The following is a 17,045-nucleotide window of genomic DNA, read 5'->3' on the forward strand; positions in this document are numbered from 1 at the left end:
CTACCTGTTCGCCGACCATGAGCAGAACCTCCTCCACCTTAACTCCATTCTCAGGAACACACCTGAATCCATGCCGTAATGACAGCGTCTCCTTCGCCCAAGGCTGCGAAGCCATCGTGCACACCACACCGTTCAAACCCCAGGAAACTAAAACTGTCTTCTTCCTCCCTAACTTTGAAAAAAAATAACTAACAGTGTGTTAACTCTCCACCATAGAAAATAAATATTGAAAGAAAGTAAGGACAGAGCCCTTTACATGGCCTCTCAACTAGAAAACACTCCCAGCAGAGAGAGAGAGGCAGAGAGAGAGAGAGAGGCAGAGAGAGAGAGAGAGGCAGAGAGAGAGAGAGAGGCAGAGAGAGAGAGAGAGAGAGGCAGAGAGAGAGAGAGGCAGAGAGAGGCAGAGAGAGAGAGAGGCAGAGAGAGAGAGAGAGAGAGAGAGAGAGAGAGAGAGAGAGAGAGAGAGAGAGAGAGAGAGAGAGAGAGAGAGAGAGAGAGAGAGAGAGACAGAGAGAGGCAGAGAGAGGCAGAGAGAGGCAGAGACAGGCAGAGAGAGACAGAGAGAGACAGAGAGAGACAGAGACAGAGAGAGACAGAGAGAGACAGAGACAGAGACAGAGAGAGACAGAGAGAGACAGAGACAGAGACAGAGAGAGAGAGAGAGAGAGAGAGAGAGAGAGAGAGAGAGAGAGAGAGAGAGAGACAGAGAGAGAGAGAGAGAGAGAGAGACAGAGAGCAGAGCAGAGAGAGAGACAGAGACGAGACAGAGAGACAGAGAGAGAGAGAGAGAGACAGAGAGAGACAGAGAGACAGAGACAGAGACAGAGAGACAGAGAGACAGAGAGACAGAGACAGAGACAGAGACAGAGACAGAGAGAGAGAGAGAGAGAGAGAGAGAGAGAGAGAGCGAGAGAGAGAGAGAGAGAAGAAAGCGGAGAGAAAAGAAAGAGGGGACTTTATGGTTGCCTGGTTCCCCAAACTCCTTGCTCCGGCCAAATGCTACATCACACCCACGGACGACATCTCCCCTACGATGTCTAGAATGGAAATACGTTCTACACCATCTGATTCGGCCCAGAAAACGATCAGTTGAGCAAGAGCCAAAACACACGTGGGTAAAGCGACATTTCGAAAATTCGTCATTAACTTTGATACTTAGGTCCAATCGCTGATGACTTTGTTTTGTACAACACCCCTCATTTTGAGTCGTCAGGCAAACTTCATGGCTCACACCCCTGCCAAAATGAGCCTGACATTTTTCAATTTCTTCAATGTCACCATGCATTCAGCACTCAGGAAACAAAGGATTTCTGGGAATATGGAAGCCTGTCCCAGAGATGGGGATTGGCCCTACAATGACCAGGCAGAGGGATGGTCGGACAGACGGAAGGACATTGAAATACAGATACAGCCAGGATTGTTGTCACCATTCAACATGGGTAACTATTAAATATCTGTACACCCCTGTTCCTCAGCATCCGCCTTGCCACCCTGACTATAACCTCACCCGTCAGTCTCAGACTCACCACTGATTTAGTTCACAATCATGAACCAAGCGGTCACAACTCATTACTACCTTCATAAACTTTGGGGTGAAGCTTTTCCTCGGTACAGATCTTGGATCAGCTTCCCCTCCCAAATCCTAACCTTAACCATTAATAGAGAAAATGCTAAACTGACCCAAGAGCAGCATATAGGGACAACTTCACCCTACTGCTCCTAATAATGGATCCAAAAGGTATTGCACAATCAGTATCGCGGTCACTCACAGACAGAAACATAAGAATATTGGCCAGTCCAGTACAGTATCCTACATTTGTTCATTTGCTCATTCATTCACCCATTGACTTAGACAAACACTCACATCATGTTATCAGCAGCCTATTAGATGAAACATGAGCAAAGAGACACATTTTTCCCACAGAAACCATATTGCCCTGGACTGACCCCCAGCCACCCCCCACCACCCTGGCAGCCCCCTGCCTCTGTTTCCGTCCCTCTCCCTCTCAGCTGAGAGGGAATAACACACAGCTCTGTTCACATCATGCCTCGCTCCTGGATAATACATTACCCTCCACACACACACACACACACACACACACACACACACACACACACACACACACACACACACACACACACACACACACACACACACACACACACACACACACACACACACACACACACACACACACACACACACACACACACACACACACACACAGAGGACACATTCTCCCCTCGCTGTATGTTAAAACCACATGGCAAACACTCCTATCCAAAAACAGAAGGAGCCAAAACAGATTCCATCTAGCCCTCTCACACTCCGCCCGCCCCCAACAAAGGAAGAAGGGAGGCTGCAGCCTACAGCTCCGCAGTCTGATGTTAGTTACCATAACAACGATGGTGAGGGCTCTACTTCCCCCGGTGGCGGCGTGGCCCTTGCCGGGAGGCAGGGCGTCCAAGGATAGCTGGTCCTGGCGGGAGCACATGTGGGCACAGTTGGCCCGGCCCACGGAACGTAGGGCCTGGAGGAGCACCAAGCTGGCCGAGCAGCCCATACCCAGGTACCCAACCACGTCACCCCCAGACAGGGCCCTCTGCCCTGGGTTCACCACCCAGCCCTGGCCCCCTGGACCTTGGACCAGCCTAATGGAGCTCAGTGAAGCTAAGTTCAGTAAACCCCAGCTACAGCCTAGTCCTGGTTAGGTTAGCCCAGGTTAGTCCCTAAAGCTCCGGTGCTCCAGCTCTGCCTGCCTACTTCGTACTGCTCTCCTCTGGCTCAGTGCTGCTAAGTGCTGAGCGCTGGGACCCTCCAGCTGCAGCAGACAGAGGCTGCCTTGTCGCTCCACTCTCCGCACTGATCTGATCTGCCTACACTGTAGCAGAACACAGCTGGCTCCTCCAATCGAAGCAAGACGCGGTCGTCAGCTGACCAGAACTGACAGCCAAAAACACACACAGGCACGCACACTAGCACCCAGTCTCGCCCGCTCCCTCGAGTTCTCGCGCATGCTCTCTCTCGTCCACACATACTGTTCACACAAATATTCCGCCGTGATTTAGAGGGACATGGTAAAAAGACAGGAAGTCAATCCAAGCTGGAGTGAGCTCTGGGAATTGCACTAAGCAAAGGAGTAAGTGTGTGTGTGTGTGCATGTATGTGTGTGTCTGTGCATGCGTGTCCAAACCACCAGCTGTGTTACACCAGCCGTAACAGCGTCATTCAACTATTCAGACCAGCCACCTACTCCACACACTATGTCTCGCTCCGTACTCCCTCTCTCCCACTTAAGAATTTGAAATCTAGCTCATACTGTACACTCACTTAGCGGTACCTAAAGTGCTGCAGTCTGCACCGAAAAGCTAAATAGCACAGAGAAAGAAAAGGGAGAGTGAGTGGAGATAAATATAAATCGAGAGACAGAAAAGAAATAGAGGAGGGAAAACGAAGAGAGCGAGACTAGAGTAAGGGAAAAAGAGAGAAAGAGAGAGAGAGGACAGAGTAAGGGAGAAAGAGCAAGAGCAAGGGGAGAGAGAGAAAGAGGGTGTGAGTAGCGCTGTTGCGGTGACCGTATTACCACCACATCGACAGTCATGAATCATGACCGCAATAAAATGCACACTGGACATGCAATTGTAGTACCCAACTCACTAACGACCATCAGGTCCAAAAGGCTTGGTACTCAGGGCTATATTGTCCCTCTAACCAGTCTGACATTAATGCAAATTCCATCGAAAATCACATCAAAACAGTATCGTGCTTTAAAAACTCACCTCACTGTGATTGATCCATTTGAAGAAAGAGGTTTAACAACAGGTTGAAACTAAGTGGAAAATATGGTAGTTGTGGATGTTGTTCCAAAGCCTAACACAACGAAATGACAGTGGTGATGATTAATTCAAAAAGCCCATACGCATATTAAGAGCTTACTCTCACCCAATGGATTAAATACAATGATTTCCTCATCAATCTACACAAAATACCCCATAATGACAAAGCGAAAACCTTTTTTTAGAAACTTTTGCACATTTATGAAAAGTAAAAAACATATACCGTATTTAAATAAGTATTCAGACCTTTTGATATGAGACTCAAAATTGAGCTCAGGTACATCCTGCTTCCATTGACCATCCTACAGATGTTTCTACAACTTGATTGGTGTCCACCTGTGGTAAATTCAATTGATTGGACATGATTTGGAAAAGCATACACCTGTCTATATTAGGTCGCACAATTGTGGGTAGAGCTCCGAGACAGAATTGTGTCGAGGCACAGATCTGGGGAAGGGTACCAAAAAATTGATGCAGCATTGAAGGTCCCCAAAAACACAGTGTCCTCATTCTTAAATGAAAGAAGTTTGGAACCACCAAGACTCTTCCTAGAGCTGGCCGCCCTGCCAAACTGAGCAATCGGGGGAGAAGGGCCTTGGTCAGGGAGGTGACTGTGACAGAGTCACTCTGACAGAGCTCCAGAGTTCCTCTGTGGAGATGGGAGAACCTCTCAGAAGGACAACCATCTCTGCAGCACTCCATCAATCAGGCCTTTATGGTAGAGTGGCCAGACAGAAGCCACTCCACAGTAAAAGGCACATGACAGCCCGCTTGGAGTTCGCCAAAAGGCACCTAAAGGACTCTCAGACCATGAGAAACAAGATTATCTGGTCTGATGAAACCAAGGTTGAACTCTTTGCCCTGAATGCCAAGCGTCACCTCTGGAGAAAACCAGGCACCGCTCAACACCTGGCCAAAACCATCCCAACGGTGAAGCATGGTGGCAGCGTCATGCTGTGAGGATATTTTTCAGCGGCAGGGCCGCTGCGGGCTGTCATGTGCCTTTTACTGTGGAGTGGCTTCCGTCTGGCCACTCTCCCATAAAGACATGCTGCAGAGAAGAGTAGTCAGGGTTGAGGGACCTCAGACAGAGAGATAGTTGATGAAAACCTGCTCCAGACCTGAACATAGCGGTGCAGCGACTCTCCCCATCCAACCTGACAGAGCTTGAGAGGATCTGCAGAGAAGAATGGGAGAAACTCCCCAAATACAGGTGTGCCAAGCTTGTAGCGTCATAAACAAGACTCAAGGCTGTAATCGCTACCAAAGGTGCTTCAACAGAGTACTGAGTAAAGGGTGATATTTCATTTTTTTATTTGTAATACATTTGCAAGATAAAACAAATACCTTTTTTTACTTTGTCATTATTGGGTATTGTGTAGATTGATGAGGGAAAAATATTTAATACATTTTAGGCAAGGGGTCTGAATACTTTCCGAATGCACTGTATTACTGGAAACTAGATTATCTTATGTTTCACCGAGTCGTGAATGACGACAAAGATAATATACAGTTGGCTGGATTTTCTGTGCATCGGCAGGACAGAAGTCCGGTAAGACGAGGGGTGGGGTGTGTGTCTATTTGTCAATAACAGCTGGTGCGCGATGTCTAATATTAAGGTATTAAGGTCTCGAGGTATTGCTCACCTGAGGTAGAGTACCTCATGATAAGCTGTAGACCACACCATCTACCAAGAGAGTTTATCTATATTTTTCATAGCCGTCTATTTACCACCACAAACCAACGCTGGCACTAAGAACACACTCAAGGAGCTGTATAAGGCCATAAGCAAACAATAACATGCTCATCCAGAAGCGGCGCTCAAAGTGGCTGGGGATATTAATGGAGGCTAACTTAATCCATTTTACCTCATTTCTACCAGATGTCAGAGGGCCACGCCGCCACCGGGGGAAGTAGAGCCCTCACCATCGTTGTTATGGTAACTAACATCAGACAGCGGAGCTGTAGGCTGCAGCTTCCCTTTACTCCATACAGAGAGACGCGCACAAAGCTCTCCCTCGTCCTCAATTTGGCAAATCTGACCATAATTCTATCCTCCTGATTCCTGCTTACAAGCAAAAACTAAAGCAGGAATTACCAGTGACTCACAATACGGAAGTGGTCAGATGACGTGGATGCTACACTACAGGACTGTTTTGCTAGCATAGACTGGAATATGTTCCGGGATTCATCCAATGGCATTGAGGAGTATACCACCTCAGTCACCGGCTTCACCAATAAGTGTATCGACGAAGTCGTCTACACAGTGACCGTACGTACATATCCAAACCAGAAGCCATGGATTACAGGCAACATCCGCACCGAGCTAAGGGCTAGAGCTGCTGCTTTCAAGGAGCGGGATACTTATCCGGATGCTTATGTAACAGTATAACTTTACGTCGTCCCCTCGCCCCGACACGGGCGCGAACCAGGGACCCTCTGCACACATCAACAACAGTCACCCACGAAGCGTCGTTACCCATCGCTCCACAAAAGCCGCGGCCCTTGCAGAGCAAGGGGCAACACTACTTATAGGTTTCAGAGCAAGTGACGTAACTGATTGAAACGCTACTAGCGCGTACCCGCTAACTAGCTAGCCATTTCACATCCGTTACACTCACCCCCCTTTCAACCTCCTCCTTTTCCGCAGCAACCAGTGATCCGGGTCAACAGCATCAATGTAACAGTATAACTTTAAACCGTCCCCTCGCCCCGACACGGGCGCGAACCAGGGACCCTCTGCACACATCAACAACGGTCGCCCACGAAGCATCGTTACCCATCGCTCCACAAAGGCCACAGCCCTTGCAGAGCAAGGGGCAACACTACTTATAGGTTTCAGAGCAAGTGACGTAACTGATTGAAACGCTACTAGCGCGTACCCGCTAACTAGCTAGCCATTTCACATCCGTTACACTTATAAATAAATCGCGCTATGCCCTCAGACGAACCATCAAACAGGCAAAATGTCAATACAGGACTAAGATTGAATCCTCCTACACCGGCTCTGACACTCGTCGGATGTGGCAGGGCTTGTAAACTACTACGGACTACAAAGGGAAATCCAGACGCGAGCTGCCCAGTGAAGCAAGCCTACCAGGTGGGCTAAATGCCTTTTATGCTCGCTTCGAGGCAAGCAACAGTGGAACATGCATGAGAGCACCAGCTGTTCCGGATGACTGTGTGATCACGCTCTGCGTAGCCGATGTGAGCAAGACCTTTAAACAGGTCAACATTCACAAAGCCGCGGGACCAGACGCATTACCAGGATGTGTACTCAAAGCATCCGCAGACCAACTGTCTTCACTGACATTTTCAACCTCTCCTTGACCGAGTCTGTAATACCTACATGTTTCTTGTGCCCAAGAAAGCAAAGGTAACCTACCTAAATGACTACCGCCCCGTAACCATCATCCCGGAAATCCTAGACCCACTCCAATTCGCATACCGCCCCAACAGATCCACAGATGACGCAATCTCAATCGTAATCCACACTGCCCTTTCCCACCTGGACAAAAGGAACACCTATGTGAGAATGGTGTTCATTGACTACAGCTCAGCATTCAACACCATAGTGCCCATAAAGCTCGTCACTAAGCTAAGGACCCTGGCACTAGACACCTCCCTCTGCAACTGGATCCTAGACTTCCTGACGGGCTGCACCCAGGTGGTAAGGGTAGGCAACAACTAATCTGCCACGCTGATCTTCAACACGGGGGCCCCTCAGGGGTGCGTGCTTAGTCCCCTCCTGTACTCCCTGTTCACCCACGACTGCGTGATCAAGCACGACTTAAACATCATCATTAAGTTTGCTGACCACACAACGGTGGAGGCCTGTTCAATGGTAAGACAGCCTATAGGGAGGAGGTCAAAGACCAGTCAGTGTGGTGCCAGGATAACAACCTCTCCTTCAACGTGAGCAAGACAAAGGAGATGATCGTGGACTACAGGAAAAAGGAGGGCCGAACATGCCCCCAATCACGTTGACGGGGCTGTAGTGGAGCAGGTCGAGAGTTTCACGTTCCTTGGTGGCCACATCACCAACAAACTATCACGGTCCAAACACACCAAGAAAGTCATGGAGAGGGCACAACAATGCCTTTTCCCCCTCAGGAGACTGAAAAGATTTGGAAGGGGTCCCCAGATCCAAAATAAGTTCTACAGTTGCACCATCGAGAGCATCCTGACCGGTTGCATCACTGCCAAGTGTGGCAACTGCTCCTCATCTGACTGTAAGGCGCTACAGAGGGTAGTGCATACGGCCCAGTACATCACTGGGGCTAAGCTTCCTGCCATCCAGTACCTATATACTAGGCGGTGTCAGAGGAAGGCCTAAAAAATTGTCAAAGACTCAAGTCACCCAAGTCATAGACTGTGTTCTGTGCTACCGCACAGCAACCGGTACCGGAGAGCGACGTCTAGGTCCAAAAGGCTCTTTAACAGCTTCTACCCCCAAGCCATAAGACTCAATAATTAATCAAAATGGCCCCCTATTGCATTGACCCCCCCCCCCCCCTTTGTTTTTACACTGCTGCATCTCGCAGTACCCCCTGTATATAGCCTCGTTGTTATTTTTATTGTGTTACTTTCTTTCTTTACTCTATTTTCTTAATACTGCATTGTTGGTTAAGGGCTTGTAAGTAAGCATTTCACTGTAAGGTGTTGCACTGTTGTATTCGGCACGTGACTAATACAATTTGATTTAATTTGATTTATAATCACCACATCACAATATATTACACTAAGTGCTGGGTGAATAATTCTGCATATAGAAAATGCACAATACAGTATATTGCTCCTCTCCCTACCAACCAATCTCATCAGTTTTCCTCCACCACAAAGATGAGATGAGGCCCCTTCTCTCTCCCTCTCCTTCCTCAGCAGAAAACCAGTTTGCTGTGTATACCAATTCAATTCTTCTGGATTTATTGTCTGTGAAGTGCAGGAGCCTAGAGAGCAGGGAGTTGTTTTTGGACTGGGCCACAGCCTCTGGCAGCGTCCCTACATCAGTGTCTCTTAATCCTGGTCATGGAGACACAAAGAGGGGTACATTTTAGTTATTGCCCTCTAGCACTACACACCTGATTCCACTTTTCAAAGGTTTAATGATGAGTTAATTAATGGAATTAAGTGCGTAGCACTATGGCAAAAACTAAAATGTGCACCTCTTTGGTTCCCCCTCTTTGGTTCCCCACTACTTTTGACCAGAGGACTAAGGGCCCTGGTTAAAAGTAGTGAAAACCATCATTGTTCAATAAATGTTAAAGAGAAAAAAAAGTTACTTTACAGCACATTTTCTATATAATATTAATAATCATAATTATTATTATTTTGGATGGGGGCACGCCCGCTTTGCGGCGGTGTGTGCTACGCCACTGCTTATTTAAGTGTAACTATAAGAAATCTAAGATGTGTCAAATAAATTACCTCCAGCTCAGGGCTCCAGCTATGCATTTGGTTTGCTAATTTGCTAGCTAAGTGGCTAGATGGCAAGATCAAGCGTCTTGGTTACAGCAGAGACATTCAATCCCCTCCTGGATCAAGATCACTGTTGGCTAAATTGTTTTCTGCGGCACTTCCGGTAATACAGTATACCCGGTATGGTACAGAAACGATATGAAAATCTGGATACAGCCCAACCCTAACAAACGAACGCGCACACGCACCGTATAAGCTGTAATGTTTAGTAGTATCAGTATGCGTTTAGTATAATCCATAGAATTTGTTCAGGGTGTTATCTTGGCCCTAAACAACAGGCTATCTTGGGAAGCTGTATATATCCCATGATTAAGGCCTTCAACATCTGTGTGACAGCAACACACACACCCACCTCCACGAACACACCATTACAATTAGGGCTGGGCGGTATACCGTATTTTACTATACACACACACACACACACACACACCGGTATTGATGCATGTTGTGTCATCTCTCTCCGCTCTCCCAATTCAATTTCAATTTAAGGGCTTTATTGGCATGGGAAACATATGTTTTTGAAAATATTGTTTTACACACAAGACAACACAAAACAATATAAATAATATACTCAACTAGAAAAATAATAATAAATAAATAAATAATTAGCTTTAAAGATAACGTACTTTAGACAAGTTAAACACACCGGGCAGAAGGCTACAAAGGTTAAAGGGCAATCTGTAGTACAGGGACAGAGCAAACACCTCACCGTTGCTCCTGTAAACAGTCAAGGGATAGGGGTGGAGAAATGCAACCACTCACAGACAGTCATGGCCACAGACCGACCATCCACTGGACCAAAAATAAAGTTTACAAAGCTTTAAAAGAAAAAAATATATAATAATCATTTTATGTAAGCGTGAACAAAATGTTCAAAATGTTCAAAAAACAGGGCAAAAGCTCACATTTTAGTCTCTGACCGGGCAAGATGAACAAGGCATCCACAGGTCACAATCAATAAGCACATCATCAATCTTAATGCCCCCCCCCCCCCCAAACACAAAGAAATTCTCATCCAACCCTTAAGTCACAGGGGAGTCAAATACAGACTTATTTTTGTTTTAATAGGAATGACATCAGAGGATGGACTGTTTAAAATAAGACCGGAATGGAGCCCAAGCCTGATAAAACAGTTTGGGGATCCCACGTGTATTTCAGAGAGCACAACACATCTCTCACCCAATATTCATAAGATGGGGGAGCTGCCATCTTCCAGTTCTGTAGTATTAGCCATCTAGCTAAAAGAGTTGTATAAGCAACAGTGTCCAACTGGATTCTTGACAGGGGGGTACCTATGTCGGATCTATAACAGTGTCATATATATCAGAGAAACATTTAAATATTAATTCCCAGAAACCTGACAGTTTATGACAGCCCCAAAACATAAGCAACAGTGTGGCTAGTTCCATTTTACATCTGACACAGGTAGGATCAAAATCAGAGAATATTCTTCCAAGTTTGGCCCCGGACCAGTGGATACGGTGAACCACCTTGAATTGAATGAGGCTGTGTCTGGTGCTAAAAGAGGACGAATGCACCCTGTGCAGCACAGATTCCCAGGTGACTTCCCCAAGTTCCTCCCCCAAATCCTTTTCCCATCGAGTCTTTAAAGGCACTAAAGAATGGTTCTGTAAGTCACTAATGATTGCATATACATCTGAAATTGCTCCCCTAGGAAGCTTGTTCAGCTCAAAGATGCTCTCTATAGCTGTATTCGCAGGCCTATGGGGAAATTCAGGTGTGTTAGCTCTGAAAAAAGTTCCTAGTCTGGAGATAGTGGAAAAAGTGGGATTGGGGAGGGGGAAGTTGAACTTTTCCCGTAGCTGAGCAAAAGAGGCAAACGTATCATCAAATAATAATTGGGCTAGTGAGGAGAGGCCTAGTGAGTGCCAGATGGCAAAAACCCCATCATTCAAAGATGGAGGAAATAAAATGTTCTGATTGGGCCTGATAGAGAAAAGCCTCCGAGGCTAAAGGCTAAACAGAACTGATTCCAAATTTTAAGAGACTGCTTTACAATTGGGTTGACACACCTTTTGCCTAGGGACACTGGGAGAGACGAGCACAACACAGAAGAAAGTGCAGCAGGTTTACATGATTCAGACTCCATCTGGACCCAGAGTGGTCTAGGGCCAGTAGGATCAGTCTGCAGCCAGTACAAAAGGGCTCTGAAATTTGTAGCCCAATAGTACGTCTGAAAATTTGGTAGAGCTAAACCACCCAATGTGTGCCTTAGGCTCCTGTAAATGTTTTCTACCGATCCACGGTACCTTGCCATCCCAAATAAAATACATGAATCCAGTGAATTAAAAAAAGATTTTGGAATAAAAATGGGTAAACATTGAAATAAATATAAACATTTGGGCAACACATTCATTTTAATGACATTAATCCTTCCAATAAGAGAAAGAGGGAGCGAATTCCAAAAAGTAAAAGATTGTTTCAAACTGTCTAGAGCAACAAAGTTTTCCTGAAACAAATTTGAATATTTCCTTGATCCAAACTTTTTAAGAACAGATAAGACACGTGGCAATGAGGTATCAGGGTTAGAGATAAACAAAAGGAGGTCGTCAGTATATAGCGAGACTTTCTGCTCTAAGCCCGTCCTGATTATACCTTGAATGGCATCATTAGAGCGTAGTGCGATGGCGAGGGGCTCGATTGCCAAAGCAAACAACAAGGGGGAGAGTGGACAACCCTATCGTGATCCACGGTGCAAGGGAAAATAGTCAGAGGACAAGTTGTTAGTCCGTACCGAAGCCATGGGAGAAAAATAAATAATCTTTATCCATGCAATGAATTTGAGGCCAAAGCCATCCTATATAGGGAAGCGGTTAGACAGTCCCACTCATCGTGGTCAAAAGCTTTTTCCGCATCAAGTGAGACCACCATCTCCGGGTCCCCCGACGCTGGGGAGTACAGTATATTCATAAGGCGTCTAATATTGAAAAACAAATGCATATTTCTCACAAAGCCAGTCTGGTCAGAGTGTATTACTTGGTGCAGCGAGCCTTCCATATGGATGGCTAAAAGCTTGGCTAGGATTTTGTAATCACCGTTTAAAAGCGAGATTGGGAGATAGAATCCACATTCCAGGGGGGTCTTTGTTTTTCTTTAATAATAATGAAATTGAAGCCGGATAAAGACTAGGCGGTAGCTTTGAGGTATTAAGGCACTCTGCAAATAAATCGAGAATGGGCAAAGCAGACCAGAAAACGTCCTGTAAAATTCGGTTGGAAAACCGTTCGGACCCGGTGATTTACCACTTTTCATTGCGGACACTGCTGTTGCAATCTCCTCAGGTGTAAATTCTTCTTCTAGACAGTCATGGGAGTCTGTATCAATTGAAGGCATATTCAGACCATTAAAGAATGAATCAATCAGCAAAGGGTCTTGAGGAGATTCAGAGGTGTATAGCGCAGAGTAAAATTGTTTGAATTGATCATTGATCTCTTTATGTATAACTGTGGGGGCAACAGACAGGGTCCTTATTTGTGGGATTAAACGTGAGGCCTCAGATTTACAGATCTGATGTGCAAGGAGTTTACTGGCCTTGTCGCCTTGTTCATACACTCTGTATCGAGCTCGCAAGACTAACTGTTCAGCTTGCCTGGTAGAAAGCTCATCAAATTCAGATTGGAGTAGTTGGCGCTCTTTATGTAGATCAGAGGAAGGATCCGTAGCATACTTCTCATCCAATGTGGCTATGGATTCGCCCAGGTCCCAAAGTCGCTGAGAGCGAGCTTTGTTTTGGTTGGCTGTATAAGAAATAATTTGGCCAAGTAGGTATGCTTTGAGAGACTCCCATATGGTAGAGCAGGACATACCTGGCGTTGAATTAGTTTCTAGGAATAAGGTGATTTCAGAAGAAATGAAATTGACACACTCCTTACCTGAGAGTAAAATGGGGTTAAGACGCCATTGATAACACATAGGAGGTCGCTGGGGAAACTCTAGTTCAAGCACTAATGGTGAATGGTCAGAAATAACAATACTCTCGTAAGTACACCGCCGAAAGTTAAGCAGAAATTTTTTGTCCAAAAATAAGTAATCAATGCGGGAGTATGTTTGATGAACATGAGAATAAAAGGAATACTGTCTATCTGTAGGGTGTAGGAAACACCAGGCCTCACACATAGCATATTTCTGAAGAAAAGATTGAATAAGTAGGGCACATTTAGATGGGCCTGTAGTTCTTCGTAAAGACTTGTCAAGAACTGGGGACATTGTACTGTTGAAATCCCCCCCTAAAATCAACAAATGGGAATCTAAATTGGGTATAGCAGATAAAAAGGAAGAAATTAAACTTGTGTCCCAATTGGGAGCATAAACACTAGCCAAAACAAGAGGGGTAGAAAACAGTTTACCGGTTACTATGACGTATCGTCCCTTAGGATCAGCAATAACCTCAGCAGCTACAAAGGGAGTAGATTTATCAACCAAAATGGCAGCACCTCTTGATTTACTATGAAAGTTAGAGTGGAACATGACCAACCCAGTCCCTACGCATCCTAAAATGCTCACCAGTCCTCAAGTGAGACTCTTGTAGAAATGCAACATTTGCATTCAAACCCTTTAACCCCTTTGATGTTCCACGAAATGTACTTGATCATATTATTTCGGCCACCCTGGGCATTCCCGTTATACAACCCTGTCATTAGAGCATAGAGTGGAAAAGCAATGAGTACTCAAAAACCCCAGAATAACTTGTCTCAGAGTAATAATGTACAGTGCAAGATATTTGGAAAAAGTACAGAAAATAAACTAAAAAGACAGAATGACAACATTAGAACTGAACAATTCAACCTCCTTCCTCCCCCCAACCACCTTCTCCCATCCCAGGCAGTACCCCCCCAAACGAGGTACAAGCCTAAATAGAACATGTTCTCTTCACACAGTATGTCTGTGAGTGTGCGGTGTTAAACCCAAAACCACAGTCCCGCTCTTTAAAGTCACGTTTTGTGTTAGTGGATCAAGCAGCAAAAAGAGAGAAAAATTCAAAATAAAAGTGAATCCCTTGTGCAAACGAAATTACAAAAGCACCACTTGTGGATGTATATAATTATATGCCCAGTCTTATAACAGGCATTAAGAGAGAAAATAAATCAAGTGTATAAAGGCTCTCAACCAAAAACCTAATTTGAAGTAAGCAAATCGTAGTAAGACGATCAAAAAAAATAAAAATAATAATTGTCTAGTTTGACGATAAGACAACTTACAGCCAAGACCAAAAAACTACGTGTGCGCAACGTTGAACGTTTGCTGGGCATAAATGACGTTCAAAATCTTCAAAATTGAAGTGAAGACCCCCAAAAATGTATAGCCTCGGGAACATTTACTGTTTACTGGGTCGGTACAAATGGATGCAGTAAACAAATATCAAAAAATATTTTGACTCACTGATACACTATGTAACCAAACTGAATAGGTGAATGAGACAGCCTAGAAACAAAGGAGTTAAGTAAAACCATAATACGATGACATTCAAATGACTGAATGCTTGTACCTCCCGGGTGGCGCAGTGGTCTAGGGCACTGTATCGCAGTGCTAGCTGCGCCACCAGAGTCTCTGGGTTCGCGCCCAGGCTGGGCTGGGTTCGCGCCCAGGCTCTGTCGTAGCCGGCCGCAACCGGGAGGTCCGTGGGGCGACGCACAATTGGCATAGCGTCGTCCGGGTTAGGGAGGGTTTGGCCGGTAGGGATATCCTTGTCTCAGTATGTAAAATGTAATAAAATGTATGCACTCTACTGTAAGTCGCTCTGGATAACAGCATCTGCTAAATGACTAAAAATGTAAATGTAAAAATGTAACACTAGATGATCAAAACATTAGATCACATCAAATAAGCCTGAATGGGTTCGCCAACTCCCCAACTATACAAGAATAGTATGTTATAACTAAACATAATTGTACCACAGGTTGGCTACTTATCCACAGTTCGCAAGCAACAGTTGCTGATCTATGAGCAAGTTCAAGACTTCTTGATGTGACGTTGAATGTGAGCCATAGCCTCATCCGAAGACTCAAATGTGTAGTCTTTACCATCATGAGATAGCCATAAACAGGCCGGGAATCGCAGTCCATACTTCACACCTGGATGGTCCCGAAGTAGTCGTTTGGCCTGCCCGAAAGCTGTGCGCTGCCTGGAAACAGTGGGGGAGTAGTCCTGGTAGATGGAGAAGCTCTGTCCTTGAAAACTCAGTGGTATTGCGGGCTCGTCGGAGAATCTCCATCTTCTCATGGAAAAAGTGCACTCGAAGAATTGTCACGGGGCCTCTCACCATCCCGGGACTTTTAGCGCAGCGACCGGTGGGCGCGATCAATCAGGGGCTTCTCATCCAAGGCAAGAACATCCTTCAGCAGCCCAGAAACAAAATCCGTGGCGCGAGGCATTTCTGCTGACTCTGGGACCGATACCAGTCTCAGGTTATTGCGGTGAGAGAATCCCTCTAAACTCACACAACTCTCCTGCACCTTTTTCAAATCCGCAGCCAGGCGTTTCACGTCAGCCTCCAGGGAGGTAGTTAAGTCGGAGACATTTGTAGCGGAGGTCTCCAGTGCTGCAATCGTTGTTGTTTTGAGTGATGTGATTCCTGGCACCGTCTCGTTCCGCAGGATGGTTAGATCTGCTTTTAAAGTATCAGAAACCTCCTGTATTTGGGCCTCAATCGTAGCAACTACCTCCGTTTTCATTTCCACTATCTCAGAGCGTAGTAGTTTGATGGCCTCGAGAATGTTCATTTCAGCGCCGCCAGGCCAAGCCGCACCCCCGGGTAAAGTGTGAGTCCCCGGGCCCTCAGACCCAGGAGAGGGCGGTGATGAGAATGGGTCTTGTAGGCCGGGTTATCTCAAAGTCATGTTTTTGGCCTTATGTTTCGTCGACATGCTGACATTCGAAAGCAAAGTAGTCTTGGTTTTTACGGAAAGGGATCACCAAACGACTATTTGAAAATAAATATGGTTCTGCTGCAAAATTCACATAAACTTTAAGAATACTGCAGGAGCAAACGGAAAACACGTCAGTCGCACATGGCGTCCCTCCAACCCCTCTCCCGGGAAACATATGTTAACAGAAGCACCAGATCATCAGCAAACAGTAGACATTTGACTTCAGATTCTAGTAGGGTGAGGCCGGATGCTGCAGACTGTTCTAGTGCCCTCGCCAATTCATTTATATTTATGTTGAAGAGGGTGAGGCTTAAGCTGCATCCCTGTCTCACCCCACGGCCCTGTGGAAAGAAATTGTAACGTTGTCGTTGGTGGAAGGAGAAGAGGACCAAAGTACAGCGTGGTACGTATTCATAATAATTTAATAAAGAATGAATACTGAACAAAAATAACAAACCGACAAACGAACAGTTCTGTAAGGTGCAAACAAAAACACTAAACAGAAAATAACTACCCACAACCCAAACACATAGAAATATAACGACTAGAACAAAACTTAGAAAAACAACATAGAATGCCCACCCCAACTCACACCCTGACCAAACTAAAATAAAGACATAAAAAAGGAACTACGGTCAGAACGTGACAGAAATTTGTGCCAATTTTAACCGGACACTTGTTGTTTGTGTACATGGATTTTATAGTGTCGTATGTTTTTCCCCCAAGGGAAAAACCCCCAGGGTTGAGTGGTGGGCCAGGTAAACATTTGATTTTGAGGCACAGTCACGGGAAATACTTGTGTTTACTCGCTGTTTGGTAACAGGGTGGACGTCTTTTCGTGGT

The 17,045-nt window shown here is 45.6% G+C and overlaps 1 protein-coding gene across 5 annotated transcripts in view; it reads right to left on the reverse strand.

The window, feature by feature from the left end:
* Positions 1–17,045, reverse strand: part of LOC139549193 (dedicator of cytokinesis protein 10-like) — a 177,577-nt gene that overhangs the window by 120,565 nt on the left and 39,967 nt on the right. For 2 of the 5 annotated variants that reach the window (XM_071359394.1, XM_071359388.1), the window contains exon 1: positions 2,397–2,872. The exons of 2 other annotated variants lie outside the window; for them this stretch is intronic. In XM_071359394.1, the coding sequence (XP_071215495.1) occupies positions 2,397–2,564 (168 nt within the window). In that variant the 5' untranslated portion in view covers positions 2,565–2,872. Of the gene's footprint in view, positions 1–2,396; positions 2,874–17,045 lie in introns of those variants that run through there. One more of the 5 variants, XM_071359393.1, reaches the window with a different exon arrangement.

The sequence above is a fragment of the Salvelinus alpinus genome, chromosome 22 (assembly GCF_045679555.1).
Source record: "Salvelinus alpinus chromosome 22, SLU_Salpinus.1, whole genome shotgun sequence".
NCBI lineage: Eukaryota > Metazoa > Chordata > Actinopteri > Salmoniformes > Salmonidae > Salvelinus > Salvelinus alpinus.